Genomic DNA, 24767 nt, shown 5'->3' with positions numbered 1-24767 from the left:
ACCCCAGGATTAACAGGTCCTAATAATTTGTGCCTGTGCCCCACCCAATACCTTAAAAGTCTTGATATCATTATGATTGTACTAAGATGAGTAAACACTTATTTTTACTGGTAACATTGATTCGCCTGTAGTTAAGGATTAATTCGCATAAGCAGCACTGATTGTTTCCTTAAAGCAAGGTATATTTGCATAATGGTGATGAATGGTTCATAAGATATCCATATATTTGTAAGCAAACATCTGGTTGAATAGAGAATATAAGAATATATTTGTGGGGGGCGGAGCCAAGATGGCTGACTAGGCAGACGCTACCTCGGATCCCTCTTACAACAAAGACACGGAAAAACAAGTGAATCGATCACATACATAACAATCTACGAACCCTGAACAACAAACACAGATTTAGAGACAGAGAACGAACTAATACGGGGAAGCAGCGATTGTTTCCAGAGCCTGGAGCCAGCGTACCAGTCAGGTACGGCACAAGCACAGAGAGCGGCTCCACCCCCCTGAACTAACCCCGGGAGGGGGACCAGCCGGTTCCGCGGGCGGCGTGGGACGCAGCCGGTAGGAGAAGTCCCCGGGAGGCAGTGACTGGTCTTGGAGCAGAAAGAGCAGCATCCGAGCCGGGGAACCGTCCCGCAGGGATTTGGACTGGACGCAGGTACGCCATAAACACGGAGAGCTGCTCCACCCCCCTGAACTAACCCCGGGAAGGGGCCCAGCCGGGTCGCGCGGGTGGCGTGGGACGCAGCCGGTAGGAGAAGTCCCTGGGAGGCAGCGACTGGTATTGGAGCGGGGAGAACAGCGTCCCAGTCGGGACACTCGGTCACGGCACAAGCACGGGGACCTGCTCCACCCATCTGAACTAACCCCGGGAGGAGACCCAACTGGCTCTCGGAGGTGGCACGGCTACGCGGCTGGAGGGACGAGAAGTCCCTGGGAGGCAGCGACTGATTTTGGAGTCGAGAGTGCACCGTCCCAGTAGGGGAGCCTTGACGCTGGGCGTGGAGCTGGAAGCAGAGGATCTGACCGTGACTCCAGCGGGCCAGACCCCCCGGGGGCAATCTCCACACAGCCAGCACACATAGGCGACACGTCCCGCGGGAGTCTCAGATATAATAGTCATTCCAAGCAAGACAAGCAACTCTGGCTATATTCTGAGGTGCTACTCTCCTATCTCTCTGTTCCCTCCCCTACCCTCCCCAGGCGGCTTCATTAACATCTGAATAGCCTGAGCCAGAGGGAGAACTCTGATAGGGATCTGACTGCATTTTTTTTTTTTAGCGGATTTTCTGGAAAAACTAGTTTCCCAGTGATGGCTCGGGGACAACAATCCATATCAAACCACTTAAAGAAGCAGACCATGACAGCTTCTCCAACCCCCCAAACAAAAGAATCAAAATCTTTCCCAAATGAAGATACAATCTTGGAATTATCAGATACAGAATATAAAAAACTAATTTACAGAATGCTTAATGATATCACAAATGAAATTAGGATAACTGCAGAAAAAGCCAAGGAACACACTGATAAAACTGTTGAAGAACTCAAAAAGATTATTCAAGAACATACTGGAAAAATTAATAAGTTGCAAGAATCCATAGAGAGACAACATGCAGAAATCCAAAAGATTAACAATAAAATAACAGAATTAGACAACGCACTAGGAAGTCAGAGGAGCAGACTTGAGCAACTAGAATGCAGACTGGGACATCTGGAGGACCAGGGAATCGACACCAACATAGCTGAAAAAAAATCAGATAAAAGAATTAAAAAAAATGAAGAAACCCTAAGAATTATGTGGGACTCTATCAAGAAGGATAACCTGCGGGTGATTGGAGTCCCAGAACAGGGAGGGGGGACAGAAAACACAGAGAAAATAGTTGAAGAACTCCTGACAGAAAACTTCCCTGACATCATGAAAGACGAAAGGATATCTATCCAAGATGCTCATCGAACCCCATTTAAGATTGATCCAAAAAGAGAAACACCAAGACATATTATCATCAAACTCACCAAAACCAAAGATAAACAGAAAATTTTAAAAGCAGCCAGGGAGAAAAGAAAGGTTTCCTTCAAGGGAGAATCAGTAAGAATATGTTCTGACTACTCAGCAGAAACCATGCAGGCAAGAAGGGAATGGGACGACATATACAGAACACTGAAGGAGAAAAACTGCCAGCCAAGGATCATATATCCAGCAAAACTCTCTCTGAAATATGAAGGTGAAATTAAGATATTTACAGACAAACACAAGTTTAGAGAATTTGCAAAAACCAAACCAAAGCTACAAGAAATACTAAAGGATATTGTTTGGTCAGAGAACCAATAATATCAGATATCAGCACAACACAAGGTCACAAAACAGAACATCCTGATATCAACTCAAATAGGGAAATCACAAAAACAAATTAAGATTAATTAAAAAAAAAATACACATAACAGGGAATCATGGAAGTCAATAGGTAAAAGATCACAATAATCAAAAAGAGGGACTAAATACAGGAGGCATTGAACGGCCATATGGAGAGTGATACAAGGCGATATAGAACAATACAAGTTAGGTTTTTACTTAGAAAAATAGGGGTAAATAATAAGGTAACCACAAAAAGGTATAACAACTCTATAACTCAAGATAAAAACCAAGAAAAACGTAACGACTCAACAAACATAAAGTCAAGCACTATGAAAATGAGGATCTCACAATTTACTAAGAAAAACGCCTCAGCACAAAAAAGTATGTGGAAAAATGAAATTGTCAACAACACACATAAAAAGGCATCAAAATGACAGCACTAAAAACTTATTTATCTATAATTACCCTGAATGTAAATGGACTAAATGCACCAATAAAGAGACAGAGAGTCACAGACTGGATAAAGAAACACGATCCATCTATATGCTGCCTACAAGAGACACACCTTAGACTTAAAGACACAAACAAACTAAAACTCAAAGGATGGAAAAAAGTATATCAAGCAAACAATAAGCAAAAAAGAAGAGGAGTAGCAATATTAATTTCTGACAAAATAGACTTTAGACTTAAATCCACCACAAAGGATAAAGAATGACACTATATAATGATAAAAGGGACAATTGATCAGGAAGACATAACCATATTAAATATTTATGCACCCAATGACAGGGCTGCAAGATACATAAATCAAATTTTAACAGAATTGAAAAGCGAGATAGATACCTCCACAATTATAGTAGGAGACTTCAACACACCACTTTCGGAGAAGGACAGGACATCCAGGAAGAAGCTCAACAGAGACACGGAAGATCTAATTACAACAATCAACCAACTTGACCTCATTGACTTACACAGAACTCTCCACCCAACTGCTGCAAAATATACTTTTTTTTCTAGCGCACATGGAACATTCTCTAGAATAGACCACATATTAGGTCATAAAACAAACCTTTGCAGAGTCCAAAACATCGAAATATTACAAAGCATCTTCTCAGACCACAAGGCAATAAAACTAGAGATCAATAACAGAAAAACTAGGGAAAAGAAATCAAATACTTGGAAAATGAACAACACCCTTCTGAAAAAAGACTGGGTTATCGAAGACATTAAGGAGGGAATAAGGAAATTCATAGACAGCAACGAGAATGAAAACACTTCCTATCAAAACCTCTGGGACACAGCAAAAGCAGTGCTCAGAGGCCAATTTATATCAATAAATGCACACATACAAAAAGAAGAAAGAGCCAAAAGCAGAGAACTGTCCCTACAACTTGAAGAAATAGAAAGTGAGCAACAAAAAAATCCATCAGGCACCAGAAGAAAACAAATAATAAAAATTAGAGCTGAACTAAATGAATTAGAGAACAGAAAAACAATTGAAAGAATTAACAAAGCCAAAAGCTGGTTCTTCGAAAAAATTAACAAAATTGATAAACCATTGGCTAGACTGACTAAAGAAATACAGGAAAGGAAACAAATAACCCGAATAAGAAGCGAGAAGGGCCACATCACAACAGAACCAAATGAAATTAAAAGAATCATTTCAGATTATTATGAAAAATTGTACTCTAACAAACTTGAAAACCTAGAAGAAATGGATGAATTCCTGGAAAAACACTACCTACCTAAACTAACACATTCAGAAGTAGAACAACTAAATAGACCCATAACAAAAAAAGAGATTGAAACGTTAATCAAAAAACTCCCAACAAAAAAAAGCCCTGGCCTGGACGGCTTCACTGCAGAGTTCTACCAAACTTTCAGAGAAGAGTTAACACCACTGCTACTAAAGGTATTCCAAAGCATAGAAAATGTCGGAATACTACCCAACTCATTCTATGAAGCCACCATCTCCCTGATACCAAAACCAGGTAAAGACATTACAAAAAAAGAAAATTATAGACCTATATCCCTCATGAACATTGATGCAAAAATCCTCAACAAAATTCTAGCCAATAGAATCCAACAACACATCAAAAAAATAATTCACCCTGATCAAGTGGGATTTATACCAGGTATGCAAGGCTGGTTTAATATCAGAAAAACCATTAATGTAATCCATCACATAAATAAAACAAAAGACAAAAACCACATGATCTTATCAATTGATGCAGAAAAGGCATTTGACAAAGTCCAACACCCATTTATGATAAAAACTCTTACCAAAATAGGAATTGAAGGAAAATTCCTCAACATAATAAAGGGCATCTATGCAAAGCCAACGGCCAATATCACTCTAAATGGAGAGAACCTGAAAGCGCTTCCCTTGAGAACGGGAACCAGACAAGGATGCCCTTTATCACCGCTCTTATTCAACATCGTGTTGGAAGTCTTAGCCAGGGCAATTAGGCTAGACAAAGAAATAAAAGGTATCCGGATTGGCAAGGAAGAAGTAAAGTTATCACTATTTGCAGATGACATGATTATATACACAGAAAACCCTAAGGAATCCTCCAGAAAACTACTGAAACTAATAGAAGAGTTTGGCAGAGTCTCAGGTTATAAAATAAACATACAAAAATCACTTGGATTCCTCTACATCAACAAAAAGAACACCGAAGAGGAAATAACCAAATCAATACCATTCACAGTAGCCCCCAAGAAGATAAGATACTTAGGAATAAATCTTACCAAGGATGTAAAAGACCTATACAAAGAAAACTACAAAGCTCTACTACAAGAAATTCAAAAGGACATCCTTAAGTGGAAAAACATACCCTGCTCATGGATAGGAAGACTTAACATAGCAAAAATGTCTATTCTACCAAAAGCCATCTATACATTTAACGCACTTCTGATCCAAATTCCAATGTCATATTTTAAGGGGATAGAGAAACAAATCACCAATTTCATATGGAAGGGAAAGAACCCCCGGATAAGCAAAGCACTACTGAAAAAGAAGAAGAAAGTGGGAGGCCTCACCTTACCTGACTTCAGAACCTATTATACAGCCACAGTAGTCAAAACAGCCTGGTATTGGTACAACAACAGACACATAGACCAATGGAACAGAATTGAGAACCCAGGAATAGATCCATCCACGTATGAGCAGCTGATATTTGACAAAGGACCAGTGTCAATTAACTGGGGAAAAGATAGCCTTTTTAACAAATGGTGCTGGCATAACTGGATATCCCTTTGCAAAAAAATGAAACAGGACCCATACCTCACACCATGCACAAAAACTAACTCCAAGTGGATCAAAGACCTAAACATAAAGACTAAAACGATAAAGATCATGGAAGAAAAAATTGGGACAACCCTAGGAGCCCTAATACAAGGTATAAACAGAGTACAAAACATTACCAAAAACGATGAAGAGAAACCTGATAACTGGGAGCTCCTAAAAATCAAACACCTATGCTCATCTAAAGACTTCACCAAAAGAGTAAAAAGACCACCTACAGACTGGGAAAGAATTTTCAGCTATGACATCTCCGACCAGCGCCTGATCTCTAAAATCTACATGATTCTGTCAAAACTCAACCACAAAAAGTCAAACAACCCAATCAAGAAGTGGGCAAAGGATATGAACACACATTTCACTAAAGAAGATATTCAGGCAGCCAACAGATACATGAGAAAATGCTCTCGATCATTAGCCATTAGAGAAATGCAAATTAAAACTACGATGAGATTCCATCTCACACCAGCAAGGCTGGCATTAATCCAAAAAATACAAAATAATAAATGTTGGAGAGGCTGCGGAGAGACTGGAACTCTCATACACTGCTGGTGGGAATGTAAAATGGTACAACCACTTTGGAAATCTATCTGGCATTATCTTAAACAGTTAGAAATAGAACTACCATACAACCCAGAAATCCCACTCCTAGGAATATACCCTAGAGATACAAGAGCCTTCATACAAACAGATACATGCACACCCATGTTTATTGCAGCTCTGTTTACAATAGCAAAAAGTTGGAAGCAACCAAGGTGTCCATCAACGGATGAATGGGTAAATAAATTGTGGTATATTCACACAATGGAATACTACGCATCGATAAAGAACAGTGACGAGTCTGTGAAACACTTCATAACATGGAGGAACCTGGAAGGCATTATGCTGAGCGAAATTAGTCAGAGGCAAAAGGACAAATATTGTATAAGACCACTATTATAAGATCTTGAGAAATAGTAAACCTGAGAAGAACACATACTTTTGTGGTTACGAGGAAGGGAGGGAGGGCGGGTGGGAGAGGGATTTTTATTGATTAATCAGTAGATAAGAACTGCTTTAGGTGAAGGGAAAGACAACACTCAATACATGGAAGGTCAGCTCAATTGGACTGGACCAAAAGCAAAGAAGTTTCCGGGATAAAATGAATGCTTCGAAGGTCAGCGGAGCAAGTGCGGGGGTCTGGGGAACATGGTTTGCGGGGACTTCTAAGTCAATTGGCAAAATAATTCTATTATGAAATCATTCTGCATCCCACTTTGAAATGTGGCGTCTGGGGTCTTAAATGCTAACAAGCGGCCATCTAAGATGCAGCAATTGGTCTCAACCCACCTGGAGCAAAGGAAAATGAAGAACACCAAGGCCACACGACAACTAAGAGCCCAAGAGACAGAAAGGGCCACATGAACCAGAGACCTACATCATCCTGAGACCAGAAGAACTAGTTGGTGCCCGGCCACAATCGATGACTGCCCTGACAGGGAGCACAGCAGAGGACCCCTGAGGGAGCAGGAGATCAGTGGGATACAGACCCCAAATTCTCATAAAAAGACCAAACTTAATGGTCTGACTGAGACTGGAGGAATCCCGGCGACCATGCTCCCCAGACCTTCAGTTGACACAGGACAGGAACCATCCCCGAAGACAACTCATCAGAAAGGAAAGGGACTGGTCAGCGGGTAGGAGAGAGATGCTGATGAAGAGTGAGCTAATTATATCAGGTGGACACTTGAGATTGTGTTGGCAACTCTTGTCTGGAGGGGGGAAGGGAGGATAGAGAGAGAGGGAAGCAGGCAAAATTGTCAAGAAAGGAGAGACTGAAAGGGCTGACTCAAGAGGGGGAGAGCAAGTGGGAGTAGGGAGTGAGATGTATGTAAACTTATATGTGACAGACTGATTGGATTGGTAAACGTTCACTTGAAGCTTAATAAAACTTATTCAAAAAAAAAAGAATATATTTGTGAATATGTGTGTTTGAGTCGCTCCATACTTAAGCTGGAGAATGCACCTTTCTCCCAACCCCCAAGGTTGGTCAAGGCCATAGAAATTATTTTGTTGGTGGAGTTTCCCATCCTGCCTTCTGAGTCCCCACCAATCCTCATCTTTGCCAGCACAATAGACCCCATGGTTGAAGGGCAAAGGGGGTGACTCGAGATGAGTAGAGGCAGAGAGGGAAGAAGTGGACTCACCTGCCAGGGCCAGCTGTTGGGCACTGCATCTTCACCTCCAACCACCCTGGGCATTTGGTCCTGGTCAGTGGGGAGCTCATAGCTGAGAGCTACAAAAAGAGAAAGAGTTGTGAGTCCAGGGAGCAGTGATTCAAACCAAGTAAACTACAGTTGTCGCATTCCCAACCCCAACGAGAAAACTCTTGTTCTGGAGGAATCCCGGGGACTCCCATAAAGTCCTGTCCTTTGTTCCACTTCTTCGAAACTCTTCTTTGGAACTCCACTCTAAGTTCCTTACAACCACAGGATTGAGTTCGGGTGGAGCAGAGTGAAGTCCTACTCACCCCTAACTCCACTAGGGGATGGGGAAAGCAGTGTCTCTGGGTGACAAGGCTTACCTCCAGCCACCAATGCAGACACTAGTAGTGCTTTGATCATGTTGTGTCCGTGGCAGTTCTGTACACATGGCTTGGCCAAAGGCCCTGGTTTTATGAGAGGTCTTATCAGCCAGAGATACAAAAGGAGCATGCAAGATGGAGATTTTCTCAAGCCCAATGGAAAAAAGGGTTTGTGTCCAAATATTTTTTTCCTGTGTTCTCCCATTCATCATCCTGCAAAGACTTTGAAAAAGATGCCAAAAGTGGGTATTGAAATATGGGTTCTATCCGCTTTCAAGAGATTACACTGTGTGTTAGGGGAGGAAGAAAAACATTGGTTGTTGGTCTTTGGAATTGTGTTTTCCAAGAAAAGATTAAGTTGGCCTGCTGAACAAGCTATAGCCTAGGCCAGTGGTTCTCAACAGTGTTCATTCTATCCACCAGGGAAAATCTGGCAATGTTTAGAGACATTTTTGTTTGTCATGGTCAGGACTGGGGTACTATTAGCACCTAGTGGGTAGAGGTCAGGGATGTTGCTAAACATTCTACAATGCACAGGACAGTCCCACAATGTCCAAAATGTCCGTAATGCCAAGGTTGAGAAATCCTGTTCTAGGTTATGCCCCAGATGGGTGTGCGACCTTGGATAAGTCACATATGTCTTTGGGCCTGGGATTGCCCATCTGTGAAACAAGGAGAGAAACATGTGCCCAGTCTGCTTCACAACCTTGTGGTGAGGATTTAAAAACTGTGTTTGGAGTGGGAAACACGCTTACGTAGAAAAAGCCCAAGACAGGCCCACACAGTTGGGATTTAGCAGCCCCAGTGATGCGATGAAGGGAAGGGTATTGGCAGAGGACAGTTTTGTTGGGGTAGAACAAGATGCATTTTATCATCTGCTTCCAAGATAATGGCACTTTGCTGTTTTCCAGTGACTCCATCTTCCAATTGGGCTGAAAGCAGGAGATTCTAAGGAAGAGGTAAAAACAAAGAAAGGAGAGTGGATAGTCACCAAGCACCACGTATGTTTCAGATGCTTTTACATTTGTTATCTAATCATCTTGTTCTTATAAGCGGCTGTCCACTTGGCCCCCAACTCAAGGCAACCCCATGCACAATGGAATGGGCAGCTGAACTACTGTGATCCATAAGGTTTTCATTGGCTGATTTTCAAAGGTAGATCACTAGGCCTTTCTAATCTGTCTTAGTCTGGAAGCTCCACTGAAACCTGTTCAGAATCACAGCAACACGCAAGCTTCCACTGATGGTTGTTGGCTGTGTGTGAGGTTCGTTGACGAGGAACTGAACCCAGGTCACCTGCATGGAAGGAGAGAATCCTACCACTAAACCACCACTGCCTCATCATCTAATCTAATCCTTATAAAAAAACCTTTGAGAGGATCCCATGTTTCAGATGAGGAAGCTGAGGTTCGGAGAGGTAAAGTGATTTGCCAGATTCAGAAGAGGATGTGGAACGAGGGATATCATTGCTGATGTGAGATAAATCTTCATTCAAAGCAGAGAATACCAGAAAGGTGTTTACCTGTGTTTCTTTGACTACGCAAAAGTATTCGACTGTATGGATCATAACAACTTCTAAGTGACAAAGCAGTGATTCCCGGCTAGGTTTGTCTCATTCTTAAGCCCCTTTATCTTGATACCATTGGAGATGACTTTTTTTTTTTAATTAACTTTTATTAAGCTTCAAGTGAACGTTTACAAATCCAATCAGTCTGTCACATATAAGTTTACATACATCTTACTCCGTACTCCCACCTGCTCTCCCCCTATTGAGTCAGCCCTTTCAGTCTCTCCTTTCGTGACAATTTTGCCAGCTTCCCTCTCTCTCTATCCTCCCATCCCTCCTCCAGACAAGAGCTGCCAACACACTCTCAAGTGTCCACCTGATATAATCAGCTCACTCTTCATCAGCATCTCTCTCCCACCCACTGACCAGTCCCTTTCATGTCTGATGAGTTGTCTTCGGGGATGGCTCCCGTCCTGTGCCGACAGAAGGTCTGGGGAGCATGGCCGCCGGGATTCCTCTAGTCTCAGTCAGACCATTAAGTATGGTCTTTTTATGAGAATTTGGGGTCTGCATCCCACTGATCTCCTGTTCCCTCAGGAGTTCTCTGTTGTGCTCCCTGTCAGGGCAGTCATCGATTGTGGCCGGGCACCAACTAGTTCTTCTGGTCTCAGGATGATGTAGGTCTCTGGTTCATGTGGCCCTTTCTGTCTCTTGGGCTCTTAGTTGTCGTGTGACCTTGGTGTTCTTCATTTTCCTTTGCTCCAGGTGGGTTGAGACCAATTGCTGCATCTTAGATGGCCGCTTGTTAGCATTTAAGACCCCAGACGCCACATTTCAAAGTGGGATGCAGAATGATTTCATAATAGAATTATTTTGCCAATTGACTTAGAAGTCCCCTCAAATCATGTTCCCCAGACCCCCGCCCCTGCTCCGCTGACCTTTAAAGCATTCATTTTATCCCGGAAACTTCTTTGCTTCTGGTCCAGTCCAATTGAGCTGACATTCCATGTATTGAGTGTTGTCTTTCCCTTCACCCAAAGCAGTTCTTATCTACTGATTAATCAATAAAAAACCCTCTCCCTCCCTCCCTCCCTCCCCGCTTCGTAACCACAAAAGTATGTGTTCTTCTCAGTTTTTACTATTTCTCAAGATCTTATAATAGTGGTCTTATACAATATGTGTCCTTTTGCCTCTGACTAATTTCGCTCAGCATAATGCCTTCCAGGTTCCTCCATGTTATGAAATGTTTCACAGATTCGTCACTGTTCTTTATCGATGCGTAGTATTCCATTGTGTGAATATACCACAATTTATTTACCCATTCATCCGTTGATGGACACCTTGGTTGCTTCCAGCTTTTTGCTATTGTAAACAGAGCTGCAATAAACATGGGTGTGCATATATCTGTTTGTGTGATGGCTCTTGTATCTCTAGGGTATATTCCGAGGAGTGGGATTTCTGGGTTGTATGGTAGTACTATTTCTAACTGTTTAAGATAACACCAGATAGATTTCCAAAGTGGTTGTACCATTTTACATTCCCACCAGCAGTGTATAAGAGTTCCAATCTCTCCACAGCCTCTCCAACATTTATTATTTTGTGTTTTTTGGATTAATGCAGCCTTGTTGGAGTGAGATGGAATCTCATCGTAGTTTTAATTTGCATTTCTCTAATGGCTAATGATCGAGAGCATTTTCTCATGTATCTGTTGGCTGCCTGAATATCTTCTTTAGTGAAATGTGTGTTCATATCCTTTGCCCACTTCTTGATTGGGTTGTTTGTCTTTTTGTGGTTGAGTTTTGACAGAATCATATAGATTTGAGAGATCAGGCGCTGGTCTGAGATGTCATAGCTGAAAATTCTTTCCCAGTCTGTAGGTGGTCTTTTTACTCTTTTGGTGAAGTCTTTAGATGAGCATAGATGTTTAATTTTTAGGAGCTCCCAGTTATCTGGTTTCGCTTCATCATTTTTGGTAATGTTTTGTATTCTGTTTATGCCCTGTATTAGGGCTCCTAGGGTTGATCCTATTTTTTCTTCCATGATCTTTATCGTTTTAGTCTTTATGTTTAGGTCTTTGATCCACTTGGAGTTAGTTTTTGTGCATGGTGTGAGGTATGGGTCCTGTTTCATTTTTTTGCAAAGGGATATCCAGTTATGCCAGCACCATTTGTTAAAAAGGCTATCTTTTCCCCAGTTAATTGACACTGGTCCTTTGTCAAATATCAGCTGCTCATACGTGGATGGATCTATTCCTGGGTTCTCAATTCTGTTCCATTGGTCTATGTGCCTGTTGTTGTACCAGTACCAAGCTGTTTTGACTACTGTGGCTGTATAATAGGTTCTGAAATCAGGTAGAGTGAGGCCTCCCACTTTCTTCTTCTTTTTCAGTAATGCTTTGCTTATCCGAGGCTTCTTTCCCTTCCATATGAAATTGGTGATTTGTTTCTCTATCCCCTTAAAATATGACATTGGAATTTGGATCAGAAGTGCGTTATATGTATAGATGGCTTTTGGTAGAATAGACATTTTTGCTATGTTAAGTCTTCCTATCCATGAGCAAGGTATGTTTTTCCACTTAAGTATGTCCTTTTGAATTTCTTGTAGTAGAGCTTTGTAGTTTTCTTTGTATAGGTCTTTTACATCCTTGGTAAGATTTATTCCTAAGTATTTTATCTTCTTGGGGGCTACTGTGAATGGTATTGATTTGGTTATTTCCTCTTCGGTGTTCTTTTTGTTGATGTAGAGGAATCCAAGTGATTTTTGTATGTTTATTTTATAACCTGAGACTCTGCCAAACTCTTCTATTAGTTTCAGTAGTTTTCTGGAGGATTCCTTAGGGTTTTCTGTGTATAAGATCATGTCATCTGCAAATAGTGATAACTTTACTTCTTCCTTGCCAATCCGGATACCTTTTATTTCTTTGTCTAGCCTAATTGCCTTGGCTAGGACTTCAAGTATGATGTTGAATAAGAGCGGTGATAAAGGGCATCCTTGTCTGGTTCCCGTTCTCAAGGGAAACGCTTTCAGGTTCTCTCCATTTAGAGTGATATTGGCCGTTGGCTTTGCATAGATGCCCTTTATTATGTTGAGGAATTTTCCTTCAATTCCTATTTTGGTAAGAGTTTTTATCATAAATGGGTGTTGGACTTTGTCAAATGCCTTTTCTGCGTCAACTGATAAGATCATGTGGTTTTTGTCTTTTGTTTTATTTATGTGATGGATTACATTAATGGTTTTTCTGATATTAAACCAGCCTTGCATACCTGGTATAAATCCCACTTGATCAGGGTGAATTATTTTTTTGATGTGTTGTTGGATTCTATTGGCTAGAATTTTGTTGAGGATTTTTGCATCTATGTTCATGAGGGATATAGGTCTATAATTTTCTTTTTTTGTAATGTCTTTACCTGGTTTTGGTATCAGGGAGATGGTGGCTTCATAGAATGAGTTGGGTAGTATTCCGTCATTTTCTATGCTTTGAAATACCTTCAGCAGTAGTGGTGTGAACTCTTCTCTGAAAGTTTGGTAGAACTCTGCAGTGAAGCCGTCCGGGCCAGGGCTTTTTTTTGTTGGGAGCTTTTTGATTACCGTTTCAATCTCTTTTTTTGTTATGGGTCTATTTAGTTGTTCTACTTCTGATTGTGTTAGTTTAGGTAGGTAGTGTTTTTCCAAGAATTCATCCATTTCTTCTAGGTTTGCAAATTTGTTAGAGTACAATTTTTCATAATAATCTGAAATGATTCTTTTAATTTCATTTGGTTCTGTTGTGATGTGGTCCTTCTCGTTTCTTATTCATGTTATTTGTTTCCTTTCCTGTATTTCTTTAGTCAGTCTAGCCAATGGTTTATCAATTTTGTTAATTTTTTCAAAGAACCAGCTTTTGGCTTTGTTAATTCTTTCAATTGTTTTTCTGTTCTCTAATTCATTTAGTTCAGCTCTAATTTTTATTATTTGTTTACTTCTGGTGCCTGATGGATTTTTTTGTTGCTCACTTTCTATTTGTTCAAGTTGTAGGGACAGTTCTCTGCTTTTGGCTCTTTCTTCTTTTTGTACGTGTGCATTTATCGATATAAATTGGCCTCTGAGCACTGCTTTTGCTGTGTCCCAGAGGTTTTGATAGGAAGTGTTTTCATTCTCATTGCATTCTATGAATTTCCTTATTCCCTCCTTGATGTCTTCGATAACCCAGTCTTTTTTCAGGAGGGTATTGTTCATTTTCCAAGTATTTGATTTCTTTTCCCTAGTTTTTCTGTTATTCATTTCTACTTTTATTGCCTTGTGGTCTGAGAAGATGCTTTGTAATATTTCGATGTTTTGGATTCTGCAAAGGTTTGTTTTATGACCTAATATGTGGTCTATTCTAGAGAATGTTCCATGTGCGCTAGAAAGAAAAGTATACTTTGCAGCAGTTGGGTGGAGAGTTCTGTATAAGTCAATGAGGTCAAGTTGGTTGATTGTTGCAAGTAGGTCTTCCGTGTCTCTATTGAGCTTCTTACTGGATGTCGTGTCCTTCTCCGAAAGTGGTGTGTTGAAGTCTCCTACTATAATTGTGGAGGTGTCTATCTCACTTTTCAGTTCTGTTAAAATTTGATTTATGTATCTTGCAGCCCTGTCATTGGGTGCATAAATATTTAATATGGTTATGTCTTCCTGATCAATTGTCCCTTTTATCATTATATAGTGTCATTCTTTATCCTTTGTGGTGGATTTAAGTTTAAAGTCTATTTTGTCAGAAATTAATATTGCTACTCCTCTTCTTTTTTGCTTATTGTTTGCTTGATATATTTTTTTCCATCCTTTGAGTTTTAGTTTGTTTGTGTCTCTAAGTCTAAGGTATGTCTCTTGTAGGCAGCATATAGATGGATCGTGTTTCTTTATCCAGTCCGTGACTCTCTGTCTCTTTATTGGTGCATTTAGTCCATTTACATTCAGGGTAATTATAGATAAATAAGTTTTTAGTGTTGTCATTTTGATGCCTTTTTATGTGTGTTGTTGACAATTTCATTTTTCCACTTACTTTTTTGTGCTGAGACGTTTTTCTTAGTCAATTGTGAGATCCTCATTTTCATAGTATTTGACTTTATGTTTGTTGAGTCGTTACGTTTTTCTTGGCTTTTATTTTGAGTTATGGAGTTGTTATACCTCTTTGGGGTTACCTTAATATTTACACCTATTTTTCTAAGTAAAAACCTAACTCGTATTGTCCTATATCACCTTGTATCCCTCTCCATATGGCAGTTCTATGCCACCTGTATTTAGTCCCTCTTTTTGATTATTGTGATCTTTTATATATTGACTTCAGTGATTCCCTGTTTTGAGCTTTTTTTTTTTTTTAATTAATCTTAATTTGTTTTTGTGATTTCCCTATTTGAGTTGATATCAGGATGTTCTGTTTTGTGACCTTGTGTTGTGCTGGTATCTGATATTATTGGTTTTCTGACCAAACAATTTCTTTTAGTAGTTCTTGTAGCTTTGGTTTGTTTTTTGCAAATTCTCTAAGCTTGTGTTTATCTGTAAATATCTTAATTTCACCTTCATATTTCAGAGAGAGTTTTGCTGGATATATGATCCTTGGGGCAGTTTTTCTTCTTCAGTGCTCTGTATATGTCATCCCATTCCCTTCTTGCCTGCATGGTTTCTGCTGAGTAGTCTGAACTTATTCTTACTGATTCTCCCTTGAAGGAGACCTTTCTTTTATCCCTGGCGGCTTTTAAAATTTTCTCTTTCTCTTGGGTTTTGTCAAGTTTGATGATAATATGTCTTGGTGTTTCTCTTTTTGGATCAGTCTTAAATGGGGTTCGATGAGCATCTTGGATAGATATCCTTTCATCTTTCATGATGTCAGGGAAGTTTTCTGTCAGCAGATCTTCAGCTATTTTCTCTGTGTTTTCTGTCCTCCCTCCCTGTTCTGGGACTCCAATCACACGCAAGTTATCCTTCTTGATAGAGTCCCACATGATTCTTAGGGTTTCTTCAGTTTTTTAAATTCTTTTATCTGATTTTTTTTCAGCTACGTTGGCGTTAATTCCCTGGTCCTCCAGATTTCCCACTCTGCATTCTAATTGCTCGAGTCTGCTCCTCTGACTTCCTATTGCGTTGTCTAATTCTGTAATTTTATTGTTAATCTTTTGGATTTCTGCGTGCTGTCTCTCTATGGATTCTTGCAACTTATTAATTTTTCCAGTATGTTCTTGAATAATCTTTTTGAGTTCTTCAACAGTTTTATCGGTGTGTTCCTTGGCTTTTTCTGCAGTTTGCCTTATTTCTTTTCTGAGGTCATCCCTGATGTCTCGAAGCATTCTGTAAATTAGTTTTTTATATTCTGTATCTGATAATTCCAGGATTGTATCTTCATTTGGGAAAGATTTTGATTCTTTTGGTTGGGGGGTTGTAGAAGCTGTCATGACCTGCTTCTTTATGTGGTTTGATATCGACTGCTGTCTCCGAGCCATCACTAAGAAAAAAAAAGAAAAGATATAGTAGTGGTTTATTCTGTAATTCCTCACTGAGTCTTATCTTGTTTTGTTTTCTTTCAATATACGTGGATGGGCTACCAGATTGTGCTGTCTTGTTTGTTGTAGCCTTTGACTTACTTATGACCTATTACCAGCTGGTTTGGGGTGTTGCCAGATATATATGCCTGAGTCTATTCACTATTCTTGAGTAGAACCTGATTTTGGGTCATCAGGTGTGTGCTGCACCCTAACACCTATCCACCTCAAGAAGTAGTGGTGATAGTTGTATGCACCAGATTCTATTAGCATCTGGGGTTCACACTCCAGGGGGGGCAGGATGCTGACAGGCTGCCCCCAAGTGTCAGTGAGGTAGGTGTGTCTCTATTCCTAAAGCACCTTGGTGGGAGGGCACTGCAGCTGTACCTTAGGCCCCCAATGCAAGTACCTTTACTGATTGGTAGGTGTCACCCTCCTTAGACCCCTAAGGCAAGAGGCTAGGTGGTCTGGGGGAAGCTTCAGCCCTCAGTTCCCTGTTGTGGGTCAGTTAGGGCTCTGTTGAATAAGCAGAGATATCAGACCTGGGAAGCTTGTTTTTCCAGTAAATCCGCTAAAAAAAAATGCAGTCAGATCCCCTGGGTTTTTTGTGGTTGCTTCTCTCAGACCGGAAGAATGGGTTAGGAAAAGACCAAAAAAAAAAAAAGGGAAAAGCAAAGCTGTGGAGCCGGAGCCGTTCTCCCTCTGGCTCAGGAAATTCCAATGTTAATGAAGCTGCCTGGGAAGGGGAGGGGAGGGTTCAGAAAAACAGGAGAGAGTAGCACCCCGGAATATAGCCAAAGTTGCTTATCTTGCTTGGGATGACTATTTTATCTGAGATTCCCGAGGGGCGTGTTGCCTCTGTATGCTGGCTGTGTGGAGATTGCCCCCGAGGATCTGGCCCGCTGAAGCTGGGGTCAGTTCCTTCGCTGCCAGTCCAAAGCCCAGCGTCAAGGTGCCCCTGCTGGGACGCTGCACTCCCAGCTCCAAAATCAGTTGCTGCCTCCCAGGGACTTCTCGTCCCACCAGCCGCGTCGCCGCTCCGCCTCCATAGACCGGCTGGGCCCCCTCCTGGGGTTAGCTCAGGGGAGTAGGGCTGTGCCCTGTGTTTGCGCCATCACAAGATGTTGTGTTCAGCTCTGCTGGGCCCAGTCCTAAGCCCCGCGCCAAGGTTACCTGACTGGGACGCTGGCTCCAGGCTCCGAAAACAGTCGCTACTTCTCCGTAGTTGTTCGTTCTCCATCTCTGTCACTCAGGTCAACTCTTCAAATCTGTGTTTGTTGTTCAGGGTTCGTAGATTGTCATGTATGTGATCAATTCACTTGTTTTTCCGAGTCTTTGTTGCAAGAGGGATCCGAGGTAGCGTCTACCTAGTCAGCCATCTTGGTCCCCTATTTCTACCTTTTTAAGGAAGCGCCAAATCGATTTCCAAAGTGGTTGTACCATTTGACATTCCCACCAGCAGTGTAGAAGTGTTCCAATCTCTCCACAGGCTCTCCAACATTTATTATTTTGTGTTTTTTGGATTAATACCAGCCTTGTTGGAGTGAGATGAAATCTCGTTGTAGTTTTGACCTGCATTTCTCTAATGGCTAATGATCATGAACATTTCCTCATATATCTGTTAGCTACCTGAATGTCTTTTTAGCGAAGTGTCTATTCATATCTTTTGTCCATTTTTTAATTGGGTTATCTGTCTTTTTGCAGTTGAGTTTTTGCAGTATCATGTAGATTTTAGAGATCAGGCACTGATCAGAAATGTCATAGTTAAAAACTTTTCCCAATCTGTAGGTAGTCTTTTTACTCTTTTGGTGAAGTCTTTGGATGAGCATAGGTGTTTGATTTTTAGGAGCTCCCAGTTATCTAGTTTTTCTTCTACATTCGTTATAAGGTTTTATATACTGTTTATGCCATGTATTAGGGCTCTTAACATTGTCCCTATTTTTTCTTCCATGATCTTTATCGTTTTAGATTTTATATTTAGGTCTTTGATCCATTTTGAGTTAGTTTTTGTGCATGGAGTGAGGTATGGGTCTTGTTTCATTTTTTTGCAGATGGATATCCAGTTATGCCAGGACCATTTGTTAAAAAGACTGTCTTTTCCCCACTTAACTGTTTTGGGGTCTTTGTCAAATATCAACTGCTCATATGTGGATGGATTTATGTCTGGATTCTCAATTCTGTTCCATCGGTCCATGTATCTGTTGTTGTACCAGTACCAGGCCGTTTGGACTACTGTTGTGGTATAATAGGTTCTAAAATCAGGCAAAGTAAGGCCTCCCACTTTGCTCTTTTTTTTCAGTAATGCCTATTTATCTGGGGCCTCTTTCTCTTCCATATGAAATTGGTGATTTGTTTCTTCATCTCATTAAAGAATGTCGTTGGGATTTGGATCGGAATTGCATTAAATGTATAGACTGCTTTTGGTAGAATAGACATTTTTATAATGTTAAGTCTTCCTATCCTTGAGTTCTTCCACTTATGTATGTCTCTTTTGATTTCTTGCAGAAGTGTACTGTAGTTTTCTTTGTATAAGTCTTTTACATCTCTGGTAAGATTTATTCCTAAGTATTTTATCTTCTTGGGGGCTACTGTAAATGGCATGGATTTGGTGATTTCCTCTTCGATGTTCTTTTTGTTGGTGTAGAGGAATCCAAGTGATTTTTGTATGTTTATCTTGTATCCTGATACTCTGCTAAACTCTTCTATTAGTTTCAGTAGTTTTCTGGAGGGTTCCTTAAGGTTTTCTGTGTATAAGATCATGTCATCTGCAAATAGAGATACTTTATTTCTTTATCTAGGCTAATTGTTCTGGCTAGGACCTCCAGCACAATGTTGAATAAGAGTGGTGATAAAGGGCATCCTTGTCTGGTTCCCGAACTCAGTGGGAAAGTTTTCAGGCTCAAAAATCCATTTAGGGTGATGTTGGCTGTTGGCTTTGTATAAATGCCCTTTATTATGTTGAGAAATTTTCCTTCTATTTCTATTTTGCTGAGAGTTTTTATCATGAATGAGTATTGAACTTTGTCAAATGCCTTTCCTGCATCAATTGATAAAATCATGTGATTCTTGTCTTTTGTTTTATTTATGTGGTGGATTACATTAATTGTTTTCCTAATGTTGAACCATCCCTACATACCTGGTATGAATCCCACTCGGTCATGGTGAATTATTTTTTTGATATGTTGTTGAATTCTCTTGGCTAGAATTTTGTTGAGGATTTTTGCGTCTACATTCATGAGGGATATAGGTCTATAATTTTCTTTTCTTGTGGTGTCTTTACCTGGTTTTGGTATCAGGGATATGGTGGCTTCATAGAATGAATTTGGTAGTATTCCGTCCTTTTCTATGCTCTGAAATACCTTTAGTAGTAGTGGTGTTAACTCTTCTCTGAAAGTTTGGTAGAACTCTGTAGTGAAGCCGTCTGGACCAGGGCTTTTTTTTTGTTGGGAGTTTTTTTTTTATTACCGTTTCAATCTCTTCTTTTGTTATGGGTCTATTTAGTTGTTCTACCTTTACCTCTGTTTGTGTTAGTATAGGTAGGTAGTGTGTTTCTAGGAATTCAACCATTTCTTCTAGGTTTTCAAATTTGTTTGAGTATAGTTTTTAATAGTAATCTGATGTGATTCTTTTAATTTCAGTTGGGTCTGTTGTAATATCACCTATCTCATTTCTTACTCGGGTTATTTGCTTCCTCTCCTGTTTTTCTTTTGTCAGTTTGGCCAGTGGTTTATCAATTTTGTTGATTTTTTTCAAAAAACCAGCTTTTGGTCTTGTTAATTCTTTCAATTGTTTTTCTGTTTTCTATTTCATTTAGTTCAGCTCTAATTTTTATTATTTGTTTTCTTCTAGTGCCTGTGGGTTTCTTTTGTTGCTCTCTTTCTATTTGTTCAAGTCATAGGGATAAGTCTTTGATTTTGGCCCTTTCTTCTTTTTGGATGTGTGCATTTATTGATATAAATTGGCCTCTGAGTGCCGCTTTTGCTGTGTCCCAAAAGTTCTGATAGGAAGTGTTTTCATTCTCATTGAATTCTATGAAATTCTTTATTCCATCCTTAATGTCTTCTATAATCCAGTCTTTTTTGAGCAGGGTATTGTTCCGTTTCCAAGTGTTTGATTTCTTTTCCCTGCTTTTCCTGCTATTGATTTCCACTTTTACGGCCTTATGGTCAGAGAAGGTGCTTTGTAATATTTCAATGTTTTGGATTCTGCTAAGGCTTGCTTTATGACCTAATATGTGGTCTATTCTAGAGAATGTTCCATGTGCACTAGAATAGAAAGTATAGTTGGTTGCTGTTGGGTGGAGGGTTCTGTATATGTCTATGAGGTCAAGTTGGTTGATTTGTGACATTTAGATCTTCCGTGTCTTTATTGAATTTCTTTCTGGATGTCCTGTCCTTCACCGAAAGTGGTGTGTTGAAGTCTCCTACTATTATTGTGGAGCTGCTTATCTCCCTTTTCAATGCTGATAGGGTTTGTTTTATGTACCTTGCAGCCCTGTCATTGGGTGCATAAATATTTAATATGGTTATATCTTCTTGGTGTATTGTCCCTTTAATCATAATATAGTGTCCTTCCTTATCCTTTCTGATGGATTTAACTTTAAAGTCTATTTTGTCAGAAATTAATATTGCCACTCCTGCTCTTTTTTTATTGTTGTTTGCTTGATATATTTTTTTCCATCCTTTGAGTTTTAGTTTGTTTGTATCTCTAAGTCTAACATGTGTCTCTTGTAGGCAGCATATAGACGGATCTTGTTTTTTAATTCATTCTGCCACACTCCGTCTCTTTATTGGTGTATTTAGTCCATTTACATTCAGGGTAATTATGGATAGGTATGAATTTAGTGCTATTATTTTGATGTCTTTTTTTGTGTGTCGACAGTTTCTTTTTCCCACTTGATTTTATGTGCTGAGTAGATCACCTTTATATATTGTTCTTTCCTCATATTTGTTGTTGTTGATTTTGTTTCTGCTCAGTCTGTATTTTTTCCTGGTATTTTATTTTGATGAGTAGGGCAGTTTGTCTCTTTTGTGGTTACCTTATTATCTCCCCCTATTTTTCTAAATTTAAAATTAACTTTTATTTCTTTGTATTGCCTATCTTCCTCTCCATATGGAAGGTGTATGATTACATTTCTTAGTCCCTCTGTATTATTTTAATGTTGTCTTCTTTTACATAATAACATCGCTGTTACTCTGTGTTGGGCTTTTTTTTCCTTTTTTCTTAATTTTGCTTTGTTTTTTTGGATTTCCCTGTCTGGGTTGACTTCTGGTTGCTTTGCCCAGTGTTCTAGTCTTGGGTCAATCCCTGATATTATTGATTTTCTAAACAAAGAACTCCCTTTAGTATTTCTCATAGTTTTGGTTTGGTTTTTATGAATTCCCTCAACTTGTGTTTATCTGGAAATGTCTTAATTTCACCTTCATATTTAAGAGACAGTTTTGATGGATATAAAATTCTTGGCAGGCAATTTTTTTCCTTCAATTTTTTAAATATGTCATCCCATTGCCTTCCTGCCTGCATAATTTCTGCCAAGTAGTCTGAGTCTATTCTTATTGGCTCTCCTTTGTAAGTGGCTTTTCTTTTATCCCTCACTGCTCTTATAATTGTGTCTGTATCTTTGGTTTTGGCAAGCTTGATTATAATATGTCTTGGTGTGGAGTTCGATGGGCATCTTCGATAGATATCTTCTCATCTTTCACAATATCAGGAAAGTTTTCTGCCAACAAATCCTCAACAATTTTCAGTTATCCCTCCCTGTTCTGGTACTCCAATCACTCATAGGTTATTTCTCTTGATAGAGTCCCACATGATTCTTAAGGTTTCTTCATTTTTTAAAATTCTTTTACCTGATTTTTCTTCAAATATATTAGTGCCAAGTGATTTATCTTCGAGTTCAGAAATTCTAGCTTCTACTTGCTCAATTCTGCTCCTCTGACTTTCTATTGAGTTATCTAATTCTGTAATTTTATTGTTAATCTTCTGAATTTCTGATTGTTGTCTGTCTATGGATTTTTCCAGCTTATTAAACTTTTCATTATGTTCCTGAATAATCTTTCCAATTTCTTCAGTTGCTTTATCTGTGTGTTCCTTGGCTTGTTCTGCATATTGCCTCATTTCCTTCCTGATGTCTTGAAGGGATCTGTATATTAAACTTTTGTATTCTGCATCTGGTAATTCCAGAAATGTACTTTCATCTAAAAGATCACTGGATTCTTTGATTTGAGAGCCTCTTGAGGTGATCATGGCCTGTTTCTTTATGTGACTTGATATTGACTGTTGTCTCCAAGCCATCTAGAAGTTATTGTATTAGTTTATGCTTGCTTACTGTGTCATAGCTGCTCGCTTTGTTTTGTTTTGGTATACCCCTATGGGTTGCTTGAGTGAGCTAGCTTGATTATTTTTGCCTTTGGAGCTCTGGTGTCCTGTCCCCAGCTGTCTAGAGCTGTTATCAGGTGTATCAGTCTAGGAGTCCATTTAGTTTTCTTGTATGAATTCAGCTTAGGTTTCCAGGTGGCTGCTATCAAGTGTGTGGTACCGGCTCCGTCCCACAGTCTTAGAGGGGCAGGGGTGATTGGTGTATATACTGGTATCTGATTGCAGCAAGGGGGTCACACTCTGAACAAGGCAGGGGGCTGAGAACCAACCCCTGAGCATCTCTGAGGAATATGCATCCCTGTTCCCTAGAGCATGCAGGTGGGGGGGTTCTGCAGTTGGACCATGGGGACCCATAGGTTTTGGTTGTAAGGACTGGGAGGTACCAGTTATCTTGGACTTCTGTCGCAAGTGGCTGGGTGACCTGAGTGGAGCTACCAGTCCTTAAGTCCCTGATGTAGGTAGGTGAGGACCTTGTTTAATAGGCAAAGCAATGTCAAACGTCAAACACCCACCTCTCCACTGCACAGCTGAAATGGTTGGAGTTTGCCAACAAGGGCCTATTCTCCCAAAATAGGTCCACACAGGTCTGTGCAAAAGGGAAAGGTGCTCAAGATCCATGGGTAGTTTATGCCTGGACAGGAGCAGCTTCTGCCCTGAGCTCCCCTGGTTAATGGAGCTAGCAAATTATCTTTTCCCCCCTCAGTTGCAAATTTTTTCCTTCCCCAAGGCTGGGAGGACGGCTGTAGGTGCTCACCAGGGTCTATCTCAGGCCCAGGGATCCAGCTGCTGAAGCCGGCTTGGGGGTGGGGGACACGGTAAAATATACGCAAGTACTTAGCTTTTGCTGAGAGCACCCTGTTCTCCTTAGGTTCTGGAGGTGCGAGTAGGCTGTGTGACTGGCTGCTTCTCCCTGAGAAAACTGCGGTCGAACGCTAGTACCAGCCCACTGCAGCCGCCGCTCTGGGAATGGTGCCTGAGGGCTCCTCCCGATTCAGGTCCGGTAACTCCTCTCTACTTCTGAATTGTTTCTTCCTCCCCCTAACCCCTCAGTTCATTGTCTAAGCTTGCCTTTGATGCTCAGGGCTTCCAGCTTGTCATAAATATACTCGTTTCACTTGTTTTTTCGGGTCTTTGTTGTAAAGAGGGGTTGTCGGAAGTGTCTGTCTATTCCGCCATCTTGGCTCCCTCCTGCTCATTTTTTATTGTTGTTTGCTTGATATATTTTTTTCTTCCTTTGAGTTTTAGTTTGTTTGTGTCTCCAAGTCTAATGTGTGTCTCTTGTAGGCAGCATATAGACGGATTGTGTTTTTAATCCATTCTTCCACTCTCTGTTTCTTTATTGGTGCATTTAGTCTACATTCAGCGTTAATTATGGATAGGTATGAATTTAGTTCTATCATTTTGATGTCTTTTTTTGTGTGTTGTTGACAGTTTCTTTTTCCCACTTAATTTTATGTGCTGAGTAGATCACCTTTATATATTGTCCTTTCCGCATGTTTGTTGTTGATTTTGTTTCTGCTGAGTCTCTATTTTTTTCTTGTATTTTATTTTTATGTGTAGGATGGTTTGTCTCTTTTGTGGTTACCTTATTATTTACCCCTATTTTTCTAAATTTAAACCTAACTTTTATTCCTTTTGTATTGCCTTTTCTTCCTCTCTGTATGGAAGATCTATGACTACATTTCTTAGCCCGTCTTTACTATTTTAATGTTGTCTTCTTTTATGTAATAACATCTCTGTTTCCCTGTTTTGAGTGTTTTTTTGTCTTGATTTATTTTTGTGATTTCCCTGTCTGGGTTGACTTCTGATTGCTCTGCCCAGTGTTCTAGTTTTGGGTTGATGCCTGATATTATTGATTTTCTAAACAAAGAACTCCCTTTAGTATTTCTCGTAGTTTTGGTTTGGTTTTTACGAATTCCCTCAACTTGTGTTTATCTGGAAATGTCTTAATTTCACCTTCATATTTGAGAGACAGTTTTGTTGGATATAAGATTCTTGGCTGGCAATTTTTTTCCTTCAATATTTTATATAAGTCACCCCATTGCCTTCTTGCCTGCATGGTTTCTGCCGGGTAGTCTGAGCCTATTCTTATTGCCTCTCCTTTGTAGGTGACTTTTCATTTATCCCTAGCTGCCCTTAAAATTCTCTCTTTATCTTTGGTTTTG

The 24767-nt window shown here is 40.0% G+C and overlaps 1 protein-coding gene across 1 annotated transcript in view; it reads right to left on the bottom strand.

The window, feature by feature from the left end:
* LOC100657159 (chymotrypsin-like elastase family member 2A) overlaps window positions 1–8266 on the bottom strand; it is a 32201-nt gene extending 23935 nt beyond the window's left edge. The window contains exons 1-2 of the mRNA XM_064279931.1: window positions 8227–8266; window positions 7850–7938 (exon numbers count right to left, since the gene is read on the bottom strand). Of these exons, the coding sequence (XP_064136001.1) occupies window positions 7850–7938; window positions 8227–8266 (129 nt within the window). The remainder of the gene's footprint in view (window positions 1–7849; window positions 7939–8226) is intronic.
* Window positions 8267–24767: the final 16501 nt, after the last annotated feature.

This window comes from Loxodonta africana, chromosome 3 (assembly GCF_030014295.1).
Source record: "Loxodonta africana isolate mLoxAfr1 chromosome 3, mLoxAfr1.hap2, whole genome shotgun sequence".
Taxonomy (NCBI): Eukaryota; Metazoa; Chordata; class Mammalia; order Proboscidea; family Elephantidae; genus Loxodonta; species Loxodonta africana.
The sequence above is the reverse complement of the archived record's forward strand: the minus strand, read 5'-3'. Positions and strand labels throughout refer to the sequence as shown.